The sequence below is a fragment of the Monodon monoceros genome, unplaced genomic scaffold (genome assembly GCF_005190385.1).
Source record: "Monodon monoceros isolate NGI ecotype Baffin Bay Population unplaced genomic scaffold, NGI_Narwhal_1 Super_Scaffold_1, whole genome shotgun sequence".
In the NCBI taxonomy this organism is placed as follows: Eukaryota; Metazoa; Chordata; class Mammalia; order Artiodactyla; family Monodontidae; genus Monodon; species Monodon monoceros.
In genome coordinates, this window is record NW_021703765.1 from 71,583,743 (window position 1) to 71,605,142 (window position 21,400).

General features: G+C 40.2%; 1 protein-coding gene across 7 annotated transcripts in view; it reads right to left on the reverse strand.

Moving 5' to 3' along the window:
• Positions 1 to 21,400, reverse strand: part of HECTD4 (HECT domain E3 ubiquitin protein ligase 4) — a 190,857-nt gene that overhangs the window by 77,429 nt on the left and 92,028 nt on the right. For 5 of the 7 annotated variants that reach the window (XM_029226037.1, XM_029226027.1, XM_029226017.1 and 2 more), the window contains 17 exons: positions 20,323 to 20,447; positions 18,607 to 18,760; positions 18,048 to 18,148; positions 16,271 to 16,469; positions 14,033 to 14,179; positions 12,802 to 12,906; positions 11,581 to 11,744; positions 10,757 to 10,990; positions 9,561 to 9,753; positions 9,263 to 9,367; positions 8,692 to 8,780; positions 8,130 to 8,305; positions 5,539 to 5,674; positions 5,304 to 5,445; positions 5,048 to 5,214; positions 2,407 to 2,553; positions 1,538 to 1,722 (listed from right to left, as the gene is read on the reverse strand). In XM_029226037.1, the coding sequence (XP_029081870.1) occupies positions 1,538 to 1,722; positions 2,407 to 2,553; positions 5,048 to 5,214; positions 5,304 to 5,445; positions 5,539 to 5,674; positions 8,130 to 8,305; positions 8,692 to 8,780; positions 9,263 to 9,367; positions 9,561 to 9,753; positions 10,757 to 10,990; positions 11,581 to 11,744; positions 12,802 to 12,906; positions 14,033 to 14,179; positions 16,271 to 16,469; positions 18,048 to 18,148; positions 18,607 to 18,760; positions 20,323 to 20,447 (2,569 nt within the window). The remainder of the gene's footprint in view (positions 1 to 1,537; positions 1,723 to 2,406; positions 2,554 to 5,047; positions 5,215 to 5,303; positions 5,446 to 5,538; positions 5,675 to 8,129; positions 8,306 to 8,691; positions 8,781 to 9,262; positions 9,368 to 9,560; positions 9,754 to 10,756; positions 10,991 to 11,580; positions 11,745 to 12,801; positions 12,907 to 14,032; positions 14,180 to 16,270; positions 16,470 to 18,047; positions 18,149 to 18,606; positions 18,761 to 20,322; positions 20,448 to 21,400) is intronic. The other 2 variants (XM_029226045.1, XM_029226052.1) reach the window with 1 other exon arrangement.

Here is a 21,400-nt window from a genome sequence, read left to right on the forward strand (position 1 = left end):
TTCGTACTGCTTAGTCCCCTACCCTTATAGTGCCCCTCCCCGCCCCTCTTCCCACTGGTAACCACTAGCTTGCCCTCTATATCTGCGAGTCTGTTTCTGTTTTGGAAAACATCTTGATGTTTAACTCACACCTACCTCTTCTCAAACACAATAAAAGACATTTTGGGGTCTTTCTATTTTCATTGTAGTTCCAGAGCCTTCCCCAAACATCTCTCGTAAAGTCCACAAAAATTATTTGCCATTTACTGTTCATTCTGCCTAGAAGTCTTCTTTATCCTTCAAGAAAAACTCACATGTCACCTTCTTTGGGGAGCTTTGCCTGATCCCTAGCATAGCTGGTCTGTAGGGACCTCTATGCTCCCATAGCACTTTGTGTGCACCTTGATCATGGCATTGATCACCCGGTAATTATTTGTTCATTGGTCTATTTCCCCCACTGGACCATATATATATATATATATATATATATATATATATATATTTTTTTTTTTTTTACATGGATCATCACAGCATCTTTATTTTTAATTGGACCATATTTTTTAAGGTGAGGAACGATGCCTTATTCATCTTATGCCTGGCTCTCAGGACAATAAGACACAGAGTGAATGAATAAATAAACAAGCTATATACCTGGGATACTATGGAGAAGTTATCCTTCAAGTTTACTTTTTAAATTGGATTGGTGACTGAAAATATAATCTGGAAATAGCACCTCAAAAGTGCAACTGGAAAATCATTGCATAAAAATATTTATTCGGACACTGTTAGCAGTGTTGACAAAAAGGAAATGAAAGATGTCTTCAATTTCCTGGGGTTACTGTACTCCTTTCAGATGGTTATCGTTCCTCCCCACCCCCGCAGCTTTACTGAGGTATGATTAGCAAATAAAAATTGTATATATTCAGATTGTAGAACGTGAATTTTTTAAAAGGTGTACAACGTGATGATTTAATATGCATATACATTGTGAAATGATTACCACAATCAAGTTAGTGAATACATCCATCACCTCCCATAGTTACCTTTCTGTGTGTGTGGGAGGGGATAAGAACACAAGATTAATTCTCTCAGAAACTTTCAAGTATAAATAAAATATTATTAATTCTAATCACAATGCTGTACATTAGATCTCCAGAACTTATTCATCTTATAACTGGAAGTTTGTCCCTTTGAACAACATCTCCCCATTTCCCCCTGCCCCCTAACCGTGGCAACCACTGTTCTACTGTTTCTATGAGTTTGGCTTTTTTAGATTCCACATATAAGTGAGATGACTGCAGTATTTGTCTTTCTGTGTCTGGCTTATTTTACTTAGCATAATGTCCTCCAGGTTAGGATACTCTTTACTGTCATAGAGTAGTAAATTTTCATAGAACCATGCCGATGAAGAGGCTCCCATGATAACATAATTGATTCAACCAATCTACTTATGTAATTTAATATAGCTTTTCTTTCCCCCATCCAGCACAAATACTTAATACATAAACACATCAATAGAAGAAATCAGTCAGCTCTAGAAAGGAATCCTGCTTCTCACCTTCTTCTTTTTCCCATTCAACACAGCGGTTGGCAAGCACCTGGAAGGCTGCCCAGGCCATGGTGGCCACCTTCTGCTTCTTGGTTTGTTTCTCACTGGAGCTGGACTCAGTCTGACTGCTCAAGCTACACAGTCGATCCATGAGCTGAACAAGGCCACTGCGCACCAGGCACTTCTCTTCACTCCTGGGCCAGGCAGGAAGGTTTGAATGAAAGAAATATAACTGACTAGCCCTTAGGAACTTCTCACTTAAGATTCAGGTTATCAAAGGGTCATAAAACATGTCAGTATAGTTTCTTGTCCACAACTTAGGATACCAATGTATAGCTCAACATAGAAATTTTTTAGAATGAGTATTTTCCTTCATAAATAATGAACTTCAAGTTCTGGTTAGTTCGTATAGAACAGCAAAGTAAAAATCGATGGAATCAACACAAGGTTACCATAATAGAAAAAAACTACATACTTTATCATAAGGGGATTCAAAGAATGACTTCATGAATTCTTGACATCTTCAAACTATTAATCAAGTAACTAAGAGAGGAAATAAATGTGCAAAGGCAAAAAATTTTGCTCAGTATATAAGTAATTTCCTAGGGACCTATTTCTTTCCTTCAAACTTCTCCATTTTGACATTGTAATATAATCCCTAATGGGGATCCACATTTGATCATGCAGGAACTCAACAATAAGGAATTTACATAGTAACTTTAAGTGTCTGTCAGGAGACAAGCTCATTTAATCAGAGTGATAGTGTCACTGGATAATCAAAACCAAAAAATCCAATTTTTTTAATTAAAAAATATTTCTGTTTAATCAACTACATTGTGGTGTACCTTACTAACAATAAAAAGCATTTCCTTGCTTACCTGGTGTAAGGTATAGTACATAAGAGTCCGATGCTATTCGCACAAGCAATAGGGTAACGGGCGCACAAAGACACAACAGAAGTCATGGTCTCGCCGAAGGCTTCCTGGACCTGCTCGACCATCCCACCACAGGTTAGTTCTTCAATTCTAGGGAACAGAACCAAAGCTCAGACTTCCTCAACCATGTCAAGAACGGTGATAGTGAACACAAGAGCAAGAGAGTTCTTCTGAGAAACCCAAGAGTGTCTAGATGAATCCAGAACTGAAGGAATCTTGGAGATCAGTGTTTCCCAAACTGCAGGATCACAGAAGGCTGTTGGGCAGGATTTCTAAGTGTGCCTCAAAGACAATGCCCACACTCAAGAAAAGTCTGGGAGGGCTTCGCTGGTGGCGCAGTGGTTAAGAATCCGCCTGCCAATGCAGGGGACACGGGTTCGACCCCTGGCCCAGGAAGATCCCACATGCCATGGAGCAGCTAAGCCTGTGCGCCACAACTACTAAGCGTGCGCTCTAGACCCTGTGTGCCACAACTTCTGAAGCCCGTGCGCCTAGAGCCCATGCTCCACAACAAGAGAAGACACCGCAATGAGAAGCCCGCGCACTGCAATGAAGAGTAGCCTCCGTCCGCCACAGCTACAGAAAGCCCGTGTGCAGCAACGAAGACCCAACACAGCCAAAAAAAAGAGAAAAGTCTGGGAAATCCCACGTTAGGTAAAGGTAAGCTGGGTTCCTCACTGCAGGACTACTCAGAACCTTTTAAGGTTAAAGTCTTTCATATCTCTAGGAGCAAGAGAATGGCACCCAACATTTCCCAAACTTATTTAATAATGAAACCATTCATTTGAGGCATGGCTACGACATTCCATGCAGCACTGAATACTGTAAATGCAATTGCACTAATGAGAAAACCAAGACACAGATAGATTAGCGAAGCGTCCTTTGCAAGTTCGTACTCTGATTATGAGCAGAATGTGAGAATCCTGTTGGGAAATAAGACTTTCCCAATGTAAAAATACAACCTGGGATAGATTCTATGGCAATTAATGTTAGCTGAAAACTGGAACTATCGGATTTATCTACAAAGATATACAACATAATATTGTTTATAATAGTAAAAATAAATAAAAACTAAGGTTTAAAAACAGGAAATTGGCTTAAAAAAGGTCCAGGGATATGATGCAGTGCTATCCGAGCACTAAAAACATTATAGGAGATCACTACGGTTAGACTAAAGACTGAACAAATACACTAAAACATTAATAGGTTTTATTTTAAGATGCTGGATTTACAGGTCATTTTTATTTTATACTTTGGGATTTTCTGCATTTTTTTTTTAGATGTCTGGCACATGGCATTAATAATGTCATGAGGGAAATGTAATGAGGGAAAAAGGAATAATGCTGCCAGTGTTACAGAGAAACTACTCTGGAAGTAAGCTGTGGCAGTCACTAGTGTTACTCACTACGCCTCTGGGCACCGCTGCGGTTGGGTGGGCATGTGACTAGTCTGGCCAACGAGCCAGAGCTCTGACAAGGGCCCTGAAAGCTTTCGAGATGGTGGTCTCCTCCTCTGTCCTGAGCTCTCTGTGATTACCATGAGCCAAGACAGACCTGCAATGGATGTGAGCAAGAACTAAAATTCTGTTTCTTCCGCAGCAAAGAGCAGCCCCCGCTCCATGAAACTAGAGAAAGCCTGTGTGCAGCAATGAAGACCCAACGCAGCCAAAAATAAATAAATAAATTCAAAAAAAAAAAAAAAGAAATTTGATCTAGTAAAAATAAGCACCAAAAATATAGGGATATAAGGTTGTTGACTGCAGTACTATTGTTAACGCAAAAGGAAACCAAAACAGAAAGAAGGAAGAAAGGAAGGGTGGAAGAAAGGAAGGAGAGGGAAAGTGAAAGAGAGAAAGAAACAATAAATGAACCTAGGGCTTCCCTGGTGGCGCAGTGGTTGACAGTCCACCTGCTGGTGCAGGGGACACGGGTTCATGCCCCGGTCTGGGAGGATCCCACATGCCGCGGAGCGGCTGGGCCCGTGAGCTATGGCTGCTGAGCCTATGCGTCCGGAGCCTGTGCTCCGCAACGGAAGAGGCCACAACGTGAGAGGCCCGCGTACCATTAAATAAATGAATGAATGAATGAATGAATGAACCTATGTGTTCATCAGTAGTGGATGAGTTAAATAAAATATAACCATCTATACAACTGAGGTCCATGAAGTTCTTAAAAGCTATAATGCAGATCTGTACATATTGACATGAAAAGACACAGATATCCACGATATATTGAGGAAGACAACTGATTACAGTAAGGCCTGTGTAATATAATTTGAATTGAGTTTTAAAAAATCATACACATACACACTTAAGCATACAAAGAGAATGAAACAGCTATTACGTATGCGTAGTTGATACAACAAGCTCTAATAAACAGAGTGGAATTTAGGAAGGGAAGGGAAGGAGGCTTTTACTTTCTGTTATATGTGCTGAATTTTTAAAATTAAATCCTGTACCAGTTTTGTTAAAGTATATTATTTTATGGGAAAACATTAAAATCTAAGATCTTGCTCCAAGAGTAATCTCTGGAATGGCTTTCGCCCATTCCAGACAGGACAGTATAAACTAACAGAAACAACTGACCTGGGTCCTCCCTGAAGGACCATCGTCACCGGACCCACAAGATGTGTCACTCCCCCGACTCGCACGGCAGCCGTCAGCAATTCCCGCATGTGCACCAGCGCCTGCTTGCGAGTGTTTCCCCGCCGCCACCTTGTCTGCGCAGCCAAAAGAAAGCTGCTGCTGGACACCTGAAACGCATGAAAAGGAAGTACACCTGACTCCTGCTATCACACGACCCCTCGTGCTATCCACCTGGGGTCGGCAAAACGTGACGTACAGCTTGGTCAGGGTTGGTGCCGATGAAAGCAAACAGCTGCCCCAGCAGGACGCTGTAGGTGGGCTTGTCCCTGCTGTCCTCGATGGCCAATGACTGCAGGAGCGTGAAGGAGCTGCTGCGGTGGCTGGTCACGTGGCGCCGCCTACAGCCAAACAAGAAAGCCGCTCAGGGAGTGTGTTGCGATGACAGCGTTCAGCCGCAGGTGGGAATCCGACCTTGGCCATTAGCTATTTACCTCTGATTTGCTCTAGTAAATTCCAAATCTTCGTTACCAATCATTTCCAGGTCAGAAGGAGCCGACATGCTGCGAAGAAAAACAGGCTGCCGCACAGCATGAGATATCACCTTTGTTTCAGAGGCTGATTTACAAGCTGGAACAGAAAGGAAGAAGAATGTTGACATATCTGCTATCCTATTTGTAAGGATGGCAGCAACAGCGAAAAGTAACAAGGAACCACCGAACTGTCTAAGAGTATCTTTGCTTTCCAGTTCAGCCACCAAACCAGCTAGCACAGCACACAGATGATTTTTAGGCCAATTTTTTTTTTTTTTTTTTTTGGGCGTGGGGCGCCCTGCCGCACAGCTTGTGGGGATCTTAGTTCTCCAACCAGGGGCTGAACCCGGGCCTTCAGCAATGAAAGTGCAGAGTCCTAACCACTGGACTGCCAGGGAATTCCCTAGGCCAATTTTTTAAAACCTTGAATACTGAGGTTTAAAACCTCAAATATCAAGGTTAAAAATTACTTTATCTTGAAAAACTAAACTCTTTTTATCAAGTTGGGTTTCCAAAGAAAGGCTGAAAAATTCATTTAATTTCATAAACCATCAGTGTTAACTTTAATATTAAGAATTCCAAAAAGCAAGAGAGGACAGAGAAAGTAATTTCTGGAAGTAAAAAATCTTAATTCAAATAAATCCAGATCGTTGTTTTTTTTTTAGAGATGGCCTTTGTTCCCCCTTTAATGCTGGATTTATTTAGCTGACTTACTGCCATTTGGTGATACCTCTGCTTTGATCATAGTTGATGTGAGTAAATATCACACTTTAGCTAGAATCTGACCAGCCCTTCCTATAAGATATATACTCCTATCAAGGAAACAGTTGTTTTGTAAAAGAACACTTTAATGGAAGCAGACAAAACTGCATGTGAAGATAGGCTAAGAAAAAAAGATGTTAAGAAAGTTGAGGTCATTTTGAATCTGTCTTAAAAATGGTTAGATAGCTTCAATCTAAAAAAATTATAATTTTTGAAGACATTATCTCTTAGGAAACTACTGGTTCATCATCTCTAATGCCAAAAGCCTGTTGGAAAGCACCACCAGGCTTACTGAGTGGGTAAGTCTTTCATGGGACCTTTAATGAACACGGGCTAATGTGGCCAGGGACATGGTATAGCTGACCATCTTAGCATGTGTTCATACAGCACACCTGGCATGCTTCCCCTGCTGCAGGGGAACCCTATTACTGGGGTCAGAAACCTGGGAGTCATCCTAGACTTCTCTCCCTAGTGAGAGGAGCCCTGGGCAATCAGATGGGATGAAAACAAGTTCACTTGCTCCACAGTGTCCATCAGGCAATGGGTCTAGACAACATGGAGTCTTTCATTTAAGAACATGTTTATGGGCTTCCCTGGTGGCGCAGTGGTTAAGAATCCGCCTGCCAATGCAGGGGACACAGGTTTGAGCCCTGGCCCGGGCAGATCCCACATGCCGCGGAGCAACTAAGCACGCACGCCGTGCTCCGCAATAAGAGAAGCCACTGCAATGAGAAGCCCGCGCACCGCAATGAAGACCCAATGCAGCCAAAAATAAAAATAAATTAAATAAATTCAAAAAAAAAAAAAAGAAGAAAAGAACATGTTTATGACTTCTTCTCTCAGCGTAAGAATTAACACTTGCTATTATGGGCTCTGCCCAGTGTGTGGATCTGGTTTAAGTAAGAAGACTCGTTGATTTCCCTGAGAAATGCGTTTTCAAGCTAGCAATTAAAATGTGACCAGGAGGGCTTCCCTGGTGGCGCAGTGGTTAAGAATCTGCCTGCCAATGCAGGGGACACGGGTTCGAGCCCTGGTCCAGGAAGATCCCACATGCCATGGAGCAACTAAGCCCACGCGCCACAACTACTGAGCCTGCACTCCATAGCCCGTGAGCCACAACTACTGAAGCCTGCATGCCTAGAGCCCGTGCTCCGCAACAAGAGAAGCCACCACAATGAGAAGCCCGCACACCACAATGAAGAGTAGCCCTTGCTCGCCGCAACTAGAGAAAGCCCACGCGCAGCAACGAAGACCCAACGCAGCCAAAAATAAATAAATAAAATTAATTAATTAAAAAAAAATGTGACTAGGAAAAAAATTAATAGTGGAAATTCATGCTAGAAGGTTCCACATAATTACTAAAGAGGAAATGCAAACTCAGCTTCAAGTAAAGAGAAAAATATGATGCATTCCAGGATTCACAATGTTGACTAATTATATGTTACTATGAAAATGACAATCCATAATCTAAAAATGAGGGGCACTGGGATTATAAAAATACATGTTATTGGGCTCCTTAGATGCTTCCCCTCAAAACTAAACAAGGCGGATGACGAGGCACCCCTGATGCTCAGATGACTCACAAAACACCACATGAATTCAATGAAAAGTACTTCTTGGCTGGAAAAAGTAAAAGGCAAAATTAAAAAGTTGAAATTTCCTTTTTTTCCTTTCTACGAGTACACAAGAGTGATTTTCTTTTCTTTTTCTTTTTTTTTTTAAAGCAGCTGATGTATGTTTTATGAACAGACTAGCGCAGACAGCCTTTCAGGGCCGGCTGTCAGCAGTACCCGGTGTTTCTGCGGGGGTCCCTGAGATGCTTCTTGTGAGGCCGGACTGGGCCGCAATGGTGACGTGCAGCAACAGCTCAGCTCGGTTCATTAGACTCTTCACTAACGTCTTCGTTTTAGCCAGTGGGTGCGAGGGTTTCTGAGTAAGAGAATTCACTTCTTGTAGGAACTTCTCCCTATAAAGAAAGACTGATGTGCATTTAGTTGTCCTCTGGTTTACCAAAACTAAAGTGTTGCATTACAAAGGATATGAGAAGATAGAGGGGAACCTAAGCAAAAGTAACCTGATAAATATTGCTTGCCTTCCCCCTTCCCCATTCGAGGAGAGCCGTGCTATAAACTGTGGCCAGTTTTAGTTCCTTTTGCCCAGTTTCAAGTGCCTATATGCTAACTTCTGAAGGCTAAAATCAAAGTTTCCAAATACCAAATAAGTTCCAACTCTAAAATATTTAGTTGAATGCACAATATTTTTTAAAATATCTGTTAAGAGATGAGATCTTTGCATTTTGTTTTGAGCATCAAGGTGATAAATTAGCTTTACACAGTTACTAACATCACTAACCTCAGAGATAGGACCATGTTTTCAAGATCATTTCCATCAAAGGAGACTTCCTTCATTGAACACAAAAGTTCTAGTTCTTTCATTTTATTCTAAAGAAGGAAAAATCAAGAAAAGATCATATGCAGAATCTGCAAAAACTGAGTTTTACTGTACGTGTTAAAAGGAACAGAAAATTTCAGGGAAAAAACCCACCTTTGGTCCATATTTCTACACCAGAAGCACATTTGTAAGTTACTATTTGATATTTTAATGATTAAAAATGGCAATGACTACTTTCTGGGGATTTCTTCAGTGCTTATAACTCTTTTATTTTTTTTTTAAAGGCTTGAAAGCAGAATTTGATAATGATGATAACTGCTTTATAAAACTATTAGTCAATTAAATAACGAGTAACTTATTCTTTGTATCATTGACATGCTAATCTAATCAACTTTATTTAACCCTTTTTAAACAATGGGTATGTTTCAAGGTATGCAACATTTTTAAAAATGATGTTATCTCTACGCACACAGTATATACCATTGTACTACAAATAGCAATGCCCCAGTGATGAGTCATACAGCTTGCTCACCTCATTAAAATGGTAATCATAGAAGAAAGGCATGTTGTTCTCCAGTTTTCCCTGCGTGGCATCATCAACCTCACTTTGCCATTTCTGTTCCAATTCTGCAACACTCTGACACATTAAAATATAAAACAACGTGAAACTAGATGCAAAATAAAAACAAATGCAATCTGTAAATTCAGAAATTTTAGTCTCAATAATCTTTTTAAAATTCAGATCACTTTTTAAACTTCATTAAATTTCTAGGAAAGAAGTCATCTCCCATAGTTATAAGAGACATCTAAATGTTTTAACTTTCACTTACCTGCAGCTGTCTCTCCATGGCATTGAGTTTCTTAAATGTCTCTCCCATGATTTTACACAATAAATCATATTCCTCAGCATGTTCTTCTTGATACTGGAAATTTATTAGGGACTGCAGTGCATCAACCAAGTTCAAGTGCTTAATGACACATGATACCACCATTTCCTCCATCACGTCTGGCTGGATTACTTCTCTGCGATCACAAGGGAAACTAGTCAGCTATATGACTAGAATTGGTAAGTTCTCAACTTACCAATACTGTATTTTATAGATGGAAGAATGTACTCTTTGATTTAAGTATGTTAAATATTCACCACACTTTCTTTATTACAAGTTGGCAATAATTTGATATATTTACCTGATAAAACTGACATTGGCCGATGAAGCTGAAAATCAAAATTAAACAGACTTCATTTTCTATCATTTGTAAATTTTGAGCTGGTGTTATATTACAGCTGGAATAGGTCTGAGGTTAATAAAAGATCTTTGGCACGATATATCTGCCAATTAATTTTATGCAGTATTACGGCTGGTAGTATTTTGGGCGTATGGATGTTGGGCTGAAAACAATGGTGCTTTTGTATTTTTTCATGTTAAATTTCATCTATTCTTCAAATTCTTCTCTCTGAAATGGCCAATCTTGCCTCAGAAGGCAGAGCAGAGGCCTGCAAAACAGACTTAACTTTAAGCTAGAATACCACAAAGACATTGGTAACTGCAAGACCTCACATTCTAGATTAAAGATTACCATCTCTCCAGGCGTTGAAAATAAAGAAATGTCTCTAGACCCTATGGAAACCAAAGTTGATGACTACCTTCAAGTAGAAGGTCAAACCACCTGAGAAAAACCTAGAACTTGTCAAATGTTAGCATGCATCAGAATCATATGGAAAACCTGTCAAGACACAGATTACTACTGGGCCCCATCCTCAGAGGTTCTGATTCAGCAGGTGTGAAATGGGGCCCAAGAACTGACAAGTTCTCAGGCGATACTAACGTTGCTGACTGAGAGCCCACGCTTTGAACCCACCGACCTGGAACACCACCTGGGGGTACTCTCCAGAGCACCTGGTTAACATTCATCAAGTACATGTAAAATGAAAGGTTCATCTGCTAGACTACAAGAAGAAACACACCCCCTTTGCTTGTTTAAACATTTTTTCATTGGGAAAATAAAGTGCTGTATAGCAACATACTTTATACTTGGTCTAAATTGAGGTCTGGCACGCCCAGAAATTTCCCTGAGCTTTATCATGATTCCTGGAGGCAGCCTGATCCGGGGCAGGTCAAAGTAGTTTCCAACAGGAGGCACGAGGACGTCAGAGGGGTAAGTGAATTCTCTGTCCTCCTCGATGGTCAGAGGCAGTGGAGACGGGCTTGGAGTAAGGGCAGGGGAGATCACACCATTGGCCTCCACCTGCCACTGGCACCTGAACATAAAGAAAGAGAGATTCTTCACTTCCTCTTCTATCTGGAAAGCTACTTGAAGTTTGCAGATATATCGATATTCAACATTTGAAGGATCACATTATGTATTAAGTATTTATCCATGAAACCTCCTCCAGAGGCTAAAGAAAAATGAGCATTATATGAAACCCCATCTTTGGGACTCTACCTCCTCCCCAACATTTTATTATGAAAACTTTTAAATATACAGAAAAGTTGGAAGAATTACACAGTTAACACTCATATACCCACAGCCAAGATTCCAGAAGGAACACTTTGCTATGTTTGCTTTATTGTCCATCTTCCCATCCTTTTGGGGATCCTTTAATTTAAGTATACAGTATTTGGGTTGGAGAAAAGCTTACACAGTTCAAGGGTGTAATTTCAAACTTAGTAAAGTAAGGGCCACAAGGCACTTTGATGTAATTTTCATCTTATTTCTTAGACACAGTGATATCCATGGGATTGGCAGGCAGTAGGCACAATCAGCTGGGAAATGTACTAAAAGTAGTTTTCCACATAAAGTCCCTTTTCCTTTGCAAGCAAAACTAGTCCCATTTGAGCCTTTTCTTACCTTTGTAAAAGTTTGGACCGCAGCAGCTCCTGACAGGCTTCTTCTTCTTTGGTAATTTCTGGTCCGTTGTATAGGATTCTTAACATAGAACAAGCTAACACAGACAGACCTAAAGCCAGGTCTACCAGAAAAGGTAAGCCTCCCGACACATCCTCTGAAGACTCCTACAATGCAGACAGGGCAAACCAGACTGGTCAGTTACACGGAGGAGCGCTTCACCTGCGCTGCACCACACTGCACTGTCCCCAACCACAGGGGCTCATGGAGCAGTATCAAGTATCATTGCTATGGGACACAGAGACAGCACCCAACACCATGAGTAGATAGATGGCGGCACTGGAATGACCACAGAGTGAAGTCTCAACACAATTCTGGAGAGAGAAGAGTCGGTAAGACTCCATATTAGAAACAGCATAAATCACATGCAAGATTTTTTGGATAGCTTCCTCTCTGCTGTACCTATCCAGGTATAAATCACTATTTCATTTTGTCACCTCCATTCTGTGCTTGAACGAAGATGCTGTCAATGATTACGCTGAATTCATTCAATAAATATTTATTGAGTGCCTACTGTGTACCAGCCATTGTTCTAGGTGCCTGAGATAAAGCAGAGAACAAAACAAAGAGGGCTGCCCTCATGGAGCTTACATTCTAGCAGATAATCCCACTCCAGAGATCCTTGGCTTGGTTAAACTTAAGCAACCGCCAAGTCTGAAAATATGTTTTAATTTATTTAAATAGATTCCTGGGAGGAAAGTAACTGGTACTATTAAAAGGAGTAGATTAAACCTATATACAGAGTGTAACATGAGTAATTAAGCAGAGACAGATCTAGACTAGCAAGAAGAGCCTTTGGGAACAGAATAAAAATAATCCGATTCTACTACTCTTAAAACCCAGAATCCAAGGGCTCACTTCTACTAAGTGTTTGAGTCTTCCTCACCCTCTGGAAAGATGCTGGAGGCAGACCACCTCTCCAGGCTTTGAAGATGGATCCCCTAGCAAGGGATTCTTTCTGTGGTGCTGTATTGATTTTAGGTCCCAGCTAGTTTTATTCCATAAAACTGCTACTTCTATTAGTGGTCTACTACTGCCAAATGGAAGAGATGGATGAAACAGCAGCTCATATTTTGCCTTGTTTCCAAGGCAAATATGATGTACGTAACCAAGGCACACAGGAAAAAGTACACTATGCCCACAGCAGTGGTTAGATTCAAGTACCTGAGCGCGAACTGTGCAAGCAAAGCCCCACATAGCTTTATCGGGAGTGTTGTGTTCACGGCCACTTCTCATTTCAAAGGAGAATGTGACTGTATCTCCTTCCACCTTAAAATTTAAGGGGGGAAAATGCACTTTAAAAACAAGACACAATTTTCAAGAGAGCAATGAATTTCAGAGATTTACTTTCAGAAGGACCACAGCCAACATTTCACTTCTTTTCTCACTCGCTTTTTGATTCAAATTCCATCCCCTCTCATCTGGACGCCAACCTTTCAGCTGTCTCTCCTGACCAGGTAGCTTTGGGAATGAGGCATCTGTGAAATGGCCACGATTGCCCAATAGCAGGATCAGAGTAAAGATCAAATCTTGAACGTAATTTCAATAAATTCCTCAGATTTCTACACTTTCTGCCCTCCCCCTCCTCCATCTCACCACCTCACTTGTGCCAATAAGGTGGGCAAATAGCCATTAGCTTGAAGAACACAGAGTGATGAAAGACCTTGCTCTGTATTGCTGAATCAATACCATGAGTAAGAAACAAAATGCAGGAAGTCAGAGAACAATTAAAAGTATTGTGCTGACCCAGATTTGGACGCATCTGGACTATACCTCTGGAGGTAACTTGCTGCCTATGGCTGAATTAAAGAGGGTACATAATATATGTGAGATAAAGGCTCTGGGAGCAGACTCTGGAGAGGTTTTCAGGTTTTAGTGGGCATTTCAGTTCATATTCATATTCTAGGTAGATATGTTATAGTTCAAGGGCCCACATTACAAAGCATGGCTCCAATCTCATCAGTCTGAGAATGGATAGTTATTTTTGCTCCAAAGGCCCCAATTCATTTAAAAACACTGATTCCACATTTTAAAACGGCAATGGCCCTATGGTTCTAGGACACCCATCATAAGGGAGTCTAGAGAATAAGTGAGTGGGAAGAACTAGCAGTCCTTTCAATGGACAGGGAAAGAAATGCTGTGACAACCTCAGCCCATGGAGTAACCTATGGAACAGATAGGTACAAGTTCTGGAGCGGATAGGGGTCTGATGCCTTACGAGTGAAAGGAGGGTCATTCTGAACAAAGTAGTGAGTTTATAGGCCTACCGAGGTAGCCCCACCTCAACAAAAGCCCCCGTGGCAAATGTCTTCTAGAAACAGAGTTAATACTTGGGCCCACAGGGAATGCAAGTTCATTTTCTTTTCTAGGAAGCAAATGTGCCTGGATACCATACCTTCACCAAGTCTTTCGGCCAACCAGTTCCTAAGACACTACGGCTGCCATATCCCAGTGTGTTGCCTCCATACTCAGCAACCTTCCTACTGTTTGTGTTAGGCCCCGCGTATATCACCAACTTCAAAACAGAAAATATACTGTTAGACTGTAAAAGAAAAACAAAAACAACATCTACAAATAAAAAGGCTGCAAAAAAATGTTTGTTTAAAAATACATTTATAACCAGGCACTGGTGTCAGTATAACTAATATTTCCCGATTTTTTTTTTTTTTTAAGTACAACTGATACTTGTTTAGATGCAACCAGCCATTGGTATTTACAGGGCAGCCACAGAGTAGTATCAAATATTACTGCAATTTAATTGGCTTGGGGACCTCACATTAAAATAGTTATACTAGCTATTATATGTATTTTTAAAAGTAGCTATTTTAATCCTAGGTAATGACATATAGCCCATTAATAACAGGTATAGTTTGCCCCCTTAAATCCTCCCCAAAATTAATAAAGTGAACAAATACAGATGGCAAGATGGTTATATCTAACATAAAAAATGAAAGTAAAAAAAAAAATTCAATGAATAAGGATTTTAAAAAATGCAACAAATTGAAAATAAGCCATATATTCTTAGAATGTTGCTTAATGGTATAAAAAGAAATGACACAAATTTGGGCCAGAAAGGGGGCTGCTTCTTCTTGGGTCAGTTTTCATGTATCAATATTTTTCTTCAATGAAAGCTATTCATTTATATACAATTAACCAACTTTCTAATATGGAGGAAAAAACATTTAGGCATCATTTGGCACTCAAATACTTTCATAGGAAGAATAAGGCTCTGGCTTCCGTAAATACCTAATTCTGTCTTGTAATGCACACTGTGACCACCTCTGAGCTCAGTTTGGATCTAAAAGCTGCACTTTTAGCCCTGGATGCTTAATCATTTTGTGATTTCTTACCCTTCTGCACCTTTGGGGGACACCAGGCAGGGACCACTGGAAAAGTAAGAGTTACTTTTGTCCATGTAGTAAGCCTCCACATTTAACACTAATGTCTACAGCAGGTGGAGGTTAGCTTACATCAGAAGATGCAAGTTACTGTTTTTTAAAGGAGAAACAAAATGACACCCTCTAAAATGGCAACCTCTTCCATTTCCATTTTAAACAGTCATATTATTTGAATGTAGGAAATGGGGGTAGCTACTGCCAGGAGCTGTGAAGTGGGAAAGACTGATGCCAGGAGATATATTTTTTGAAAGGCCCACTAAAGAATTTTCTAAATTCTCTTGCTTCCAGCTAAGGTGAGAGTTTGAGGGGCAAGTCTTAAACCCCTCCAGACATCTGGGAATCTTCACTACCCTAAAAGATAAGGGGAAAGAGGATTCTATAACTTGCCCAATGATGTGTTTCACCATCTCAGTATACACAGTTAAGAAGTTCCCTATTTTTACCCTAAAACTCTCCCTTGATGGGATTTAAGACCATTTGCCCTTATAGTTCAGAGAAAAAGACAAGATAGCTAACAATGTACAAAAAAAATCCTGTGTACATAAAACACTATCAGACAATCCTTCAGTTGTTCTTATACATTACACATCACAATTTCATTAGCCTTTCCTTGTAAGTTCAACACGATGGTTTACAATGCAACAATTAGAGACAGAAGAAAATACTTCAACCCCTAACATGCTTCCTTTTACTTATAATTGTTCAGCCACTAGGTTGGAAACTATACTTCCTCAAAATCTATGTGGGCCCTGAGGTAATGGCAAAGAAGAACAAATAATTTAAATAAATATAAACCAGATCCTAGGCACATCTGAAACCCTTCTAAAAAGCCACCTTCTCCCAAAAGATACATGAGAAGCCCCAAGAATTGGGCAGTAAGACCTTTTTAGATGAGTGGACACCCACATCTACAGGAATTCCAAGCACAGAGGGAAGGCAAGAGTGAAACAGCATGGAAAAGAAAATTTCCTTTGACTTGGATCTACATCTTTGAAAGCTTACAAAAGTCCACTTTCAACACATCATTAAAACACTGTTCTTAGATTGCAGCAGAGGTGCTGGCTCTGACTCCCCCAGTCACTACCCTTCAAGGCATTATCTTAGGAAGCTCTCCTAAGAGGTATCTGCAGACAGAAATAAGTCAAGAATGGTGACCAGCAGCAAAGAAAAATAAGAAGCATCTAAGAAATCAGCTTATTAGAGGTGAAACCAATACTAAATCAGTTCTTGCTTACTTTGTCATAGTCATATTGTGAAGAGCATCTGCTATCAAATCTAAGGTATAGGCAGCGAGCTCCAGGGATATGGACAGTTTCTTTAAATTTATAGTTGTCTCTGACAGGATGGACTGTTTCCACGGTCTTCCCAGCAGCCCATGGAGCAGGAATCTTTAAACCAGTGAGAAACCCTGGCTCTTCCTTCTCTTCCAGCATTCTAAAACCAGACAAAGAGAAAGTGATTGAGCTTAACAGCAAGGAAAGGAAAATGTATACACAATAAAATACAAAAGGTTGAGAAATTTTGCTCTAATTTTCCACAACATACAGTATGACAACACTGTAACCAGAAACATTTTTAACATTCCTGTATCTAAGGTTCTTTTTTCTTTGTTAGACAATATATTTGCATTCCCTCCCCCCCTTTTTTCAAGGGGGAATCCCAACTCATATCCAGGAGAAGATCTTGCCAACTCTCATTTAAAATTCCTCGGGGCAGGGGAAGATACTCTAAAGGACCTTTAAGATTGGCCACTTTCCAAATCCCACAGGAAGTGTCCTGTAAAGTTTCCTTTGTTTATATCTAAATGTCAATTGTTGAAAAACCCATGAGACTGCATGACTACTTTTACTATAATTTTTACTAAAGTGCCTTCAAAGGTCCTCTTCTCTGCTGTATTTGAACTCTCAAGGACTTCACAGCCCAAGACTGTGGAATACAAACTCCTGTATCCTAAACTTAGCTCTTGTGGAATTCTCTTACTCCCTTTCAGCTCTGTGCTATCCAATGTGGGGGCTACTTCGTCAAATGTGGCCATTTAAGTTGAATCTAAATGAAACACAGTGTAAAATTCAGTTTCTTGTTCACATTGGCCACACAGCAAGTGCTCAGTAACAGCACGTGGCCGTGGCCAACAGCATCGAACAACAAAGATACAAATTTTCATCAGCGCACAAAGCTCAACTGGACAGCACGCTGCTCTAGAGAAACCCGAAGTCCTTCCTTTCTGATCAATGTTTTTAAAGACGGCTTTAGTGAGATGTAATTGACATGTAATAAATGGCATATATTTAAAGTGTACAATTTGGTAAGTTTGGCCATCCAAAACTGAAGTGAAGTTTCCTCCATCCTCCTGGTAATCCAGGTGATCACTTCTTTGCTTTATTTCACTAGAAATTACTTTGTATTTTCTAGAGCTTTATATAAATAGAATCATACAGTTTGTACTTCTTAGGTGGCTCTGGCTTCTTTCACTCAGCATAAGTATTCTAAGACTCATCTGTGTTGTTGAAAATATCAGTAGTTCATTCCTTTTTATTGCTGAGTAGGATTCCATTGTATGGCTATACCACAGTGTGTTACCCCTTTACTTGTTGATGGACATTTGAGTTGTTTCTTGTTTTGGCCTATTCTAACTAAAGCTGTTAATGAACTTTCACAAAGAATCTGTGCTTTCTTTTCTTTTGTGCACATACCTAGAAGTGGAATAGCTGGGTCATATGGTAGATGTATGTTTACTTTTTAAAAAACTGTCAAACTGTCTGCCAAAGTCAAACATCTCCATTATTTGTATATGAGAACTTTTCAGTTTTGAACTAATCTCTTGATCTGTGGGGAAATTTGTTCTAACCTGTTCCTATAATCTCCAAAGCAATTCTATAATTATCTGTAAAATTTTGCCCCTGAAGTCTCCTTCTTTTCCCAGTTAGAAAAATCATTGTTGTAAAAGGAGTACTAGGCTTTCACCAGAAGAAAACGTGGCAGAGGTTCCTGCAAGGAAGCATCATCCCTTACCTCTCATCAGGGAACAGCCTGCCCTTCTGGTCTGATGCACCACATGGGGAACAGCCCACCTCAGCAAAAACCGGACACTGGGTTTTGAGCAGCAAAGCCGTCTGAAACACAAAATCATCATGTCCTAAAGTGCTTACTTGTCAGTTACTGGGATGGTACTACAGCCAAACTTAGAATTCTCACTTAAATCATCTTTTTACAATCCTAGCCTGCTCTCTTTCACTAAGAAATGCTTTGCTACTTAGACCACTTAATACTGTTTTATTTAACACTGGAATGGAATATATCATTTATATTAGTTACCAATATCCAGCAAGGGCTCAGGAGACTAAATATAATGAAAGGATCTCAGCTGCATCGTAGACAGCATTTTTACAGCTGACCGGCAATTAATATTTGTTAAAAGATTGCAGTAAGTAATTCAGTCAAACAAATTAAATGTTTTCCTTTAATATTTCAGCTTATTTTTATGACACAATGTTTTTCTTCATTCCACCTTTATTTTGCTTTATTTCCTGCTCCTGAAGAGCAGTTCACTTTGGCACGCCTAGGATCATACCTGACTGGTATAAAGTACCAGCTGCACTAGCTGAGGCATCAGGGCATCGGCCATGGTCAGAGTCTGTAAATTTGGATGCATCAGGGAGGTCAGTAACACAGGAAGAAGGTGACCGAGCATAGTAGCCTTAGTAACTTGTTCCAAGCCTTTTAACCTACGAAAGTTCAAGAAAACACACAGCTTAAGCAGTTCCCAAGCATGTAAAGAAGCTATTATCATTCTTATCTGACAAATTCTCTTAAACTGCACCTCCTTAAACTAGCTAAGCACTTACCTTTACAGCAATTCAGTCTACAAATTTCCCACCTTCCATGAGGGAGAGGGAGAGAACAGAAATCTAGTAATAGATTTCACCTCCGACCTGTGATTTTGCCCCCCAAAAAGTTTACATGGTGCATTTCACAGCACCTTCGAAGCACTTTAAAAATGGGTTCTAAAATGCAAACAGCTACTCTAGTTACCACCTGCCAAGTCTCCTTGCCTCTGGGGCTGCAGGTCACAGTGCTGCACTGAGTCTCTGATAAGGAGCCAGTGAATGGCTACAACACTGACTCAGCTGCCCAGAGCAGCGATACCCACTTCTGACCTAGAGAAACTGGTTCATGTCGGGGACAGAGGCAGGCAGATTTTTAATCTGCCTTTAAAATCACGTTCTTTTTCCCCCCCTGGTTTTATTGATATGTAACTGACATCACTGTATAAATTTAAGGTGTACAATTAATGATTTGATATATGTGTATATTATGAAATGATCACCTAAAATCACACTCTTAATATCCCAATCCTCTGCTAGAAGAGTTAAGGTATATGACTCACCCAAAGAAACATGTGTGTTATGTAAATTCTCTAAAACTGCTTAGGGTACTGGGGCTGGAACCGGAAACAACCCCCACATCTCCCCAGCTCTCAGACTGTACTTCCTCCCCAGGGCAGATCTGCACCACGTGCCAGCAGTGAACCTTACATGTCCTAACAAGCCCCAGTGCAACACCTTTCTGGATTATATTGTTCTCAGTTCCAACCTGCCCACCTACTCTCTGGGAGCAGGCTAGAAACAGGGACATGGGACAGACAGGGTTACTGGAGGAAAAGCACACCGCATGATTGTTTCAGATTGGCATCTCAACACTGAAATCATCAATGAACACAGGATGTAACTCATCTCTGACAACAAACCACAGCAGAAATTTTAATGGGGAGTATGGAGAAAGAGCTTTAATACTAGGAAAGAGAAGTTTACCCTAAACATAGATTACTCCTGTATTTGGAGAAATAAAATTACAGTAAAATCTTGAGATATCATGTCAGTGTCATCTTTTGCATAGCAGTTAATTATCTGTATCACTAAGTCACTTCTACCTCCCTAAAGTACTTACCATAAGGGAACTAAGGGCACATAGTGCTGAGTTAGATAATTAAAGAAAAGGCCAATTTGGGAGTGTTGATGGTAGAAGACCCAGGTGACAGAGACGATGGTGTCCACCACACCTTGCTACCCTTAGATCGTGGTTGTCAGCCCAGTCCCACCTAAAAGCATCATTAATTGAAAGTTCAACTGTGTTTGGCTTTGAAACACTTGCCATTTCAATCTATTCTCACAAAGATCCCTCTACATTCAATGAACATTTGATGTTCTCTTCTAAAATATTTCCCTTTCATAAGCAAATTCTTCTTCCTGAATGGCAGCAGGTCACAGTTCACAACCCATTTCCTCACCTCTGCTCCCGGTCAGCTATGTCACTATTTATGAGGGCAGTTGTGACCTGCTGTAGCATTTCCAACACTTCATCACATCCAGTCAGGATTTGGGTGGCAAGAGCCAAAATACTGACCTTTAGCTCCTAGGTAGAAAATATCATAAAATTATTTTTAAGCTTTGTGATGAATATACACTTACAATGACAACATGAAATGATGTATTTAATGATGCATTTCCAAATTAAATAATGAGGTGGCCAGAATAAGCCCAAAGCAGTAAGTTCCGCTAGGATGGCAAGTAACAATTTGAGTTGGGAGGCTAAGGTCTGGAGTGCTGACAGAAATACGCAGTATTTCACGGGGAGCACACCGAGTCCCCAGGAGAAAAGGCATTTCTCCCATCCCCTCCAGCACAAGAGAGCTCCCGGTGGCCAGCCCAGAAAATGTCCAGGTGGAAGATTGCCTTGGGTGGTATGAGGATAGCTAAAGAGAAAAACAGAACAGTAAAAGGCGCATGTATAGGCGGTGAATAAAATGGGACAAAAACACAACATTCTGAAACAGTACAAGTGACCTTTTTACTTAATGATTTAAACCATTACACTTGAAAAGAGGCAAGTTAAAAAATTCAACTAAAGTAGCAGGCAGTTACAGGCTATTAAACATTAAAAATAACTATTGGAGAGTTCACGGGAGTACAAATACTAAATAATGTGTTAAGAAACACTAGTTAAGATCATAGAAATGTTTAGTTTACAGTTATTTTCTATTAGGGAAAAAAAAATACAAGCAAACTAACCCTTTAGGTGAAATCTATATCTTTTATTTTTCCCAGAATTCCTAGATAAGCCAGCCTTCTCTGCCTTTACCAAGAGTATTTCCTTCCATGGGTTAATTAAGAACTTATAACATTTAACCTTTCAAATAAAAAACATTGGTTTTCATTGTTGGAATTTTCTGGAGTCTTTTTGGGGTATTATTTAGATATTTTTATCATTAAGAGAAAAGGAATTCTGAACTGACTAGACGAGAAAAATCATGGCTTAAGTCATACTAATCAATCCTATCGGCCTTCACCTACTGACTACATGCCGGC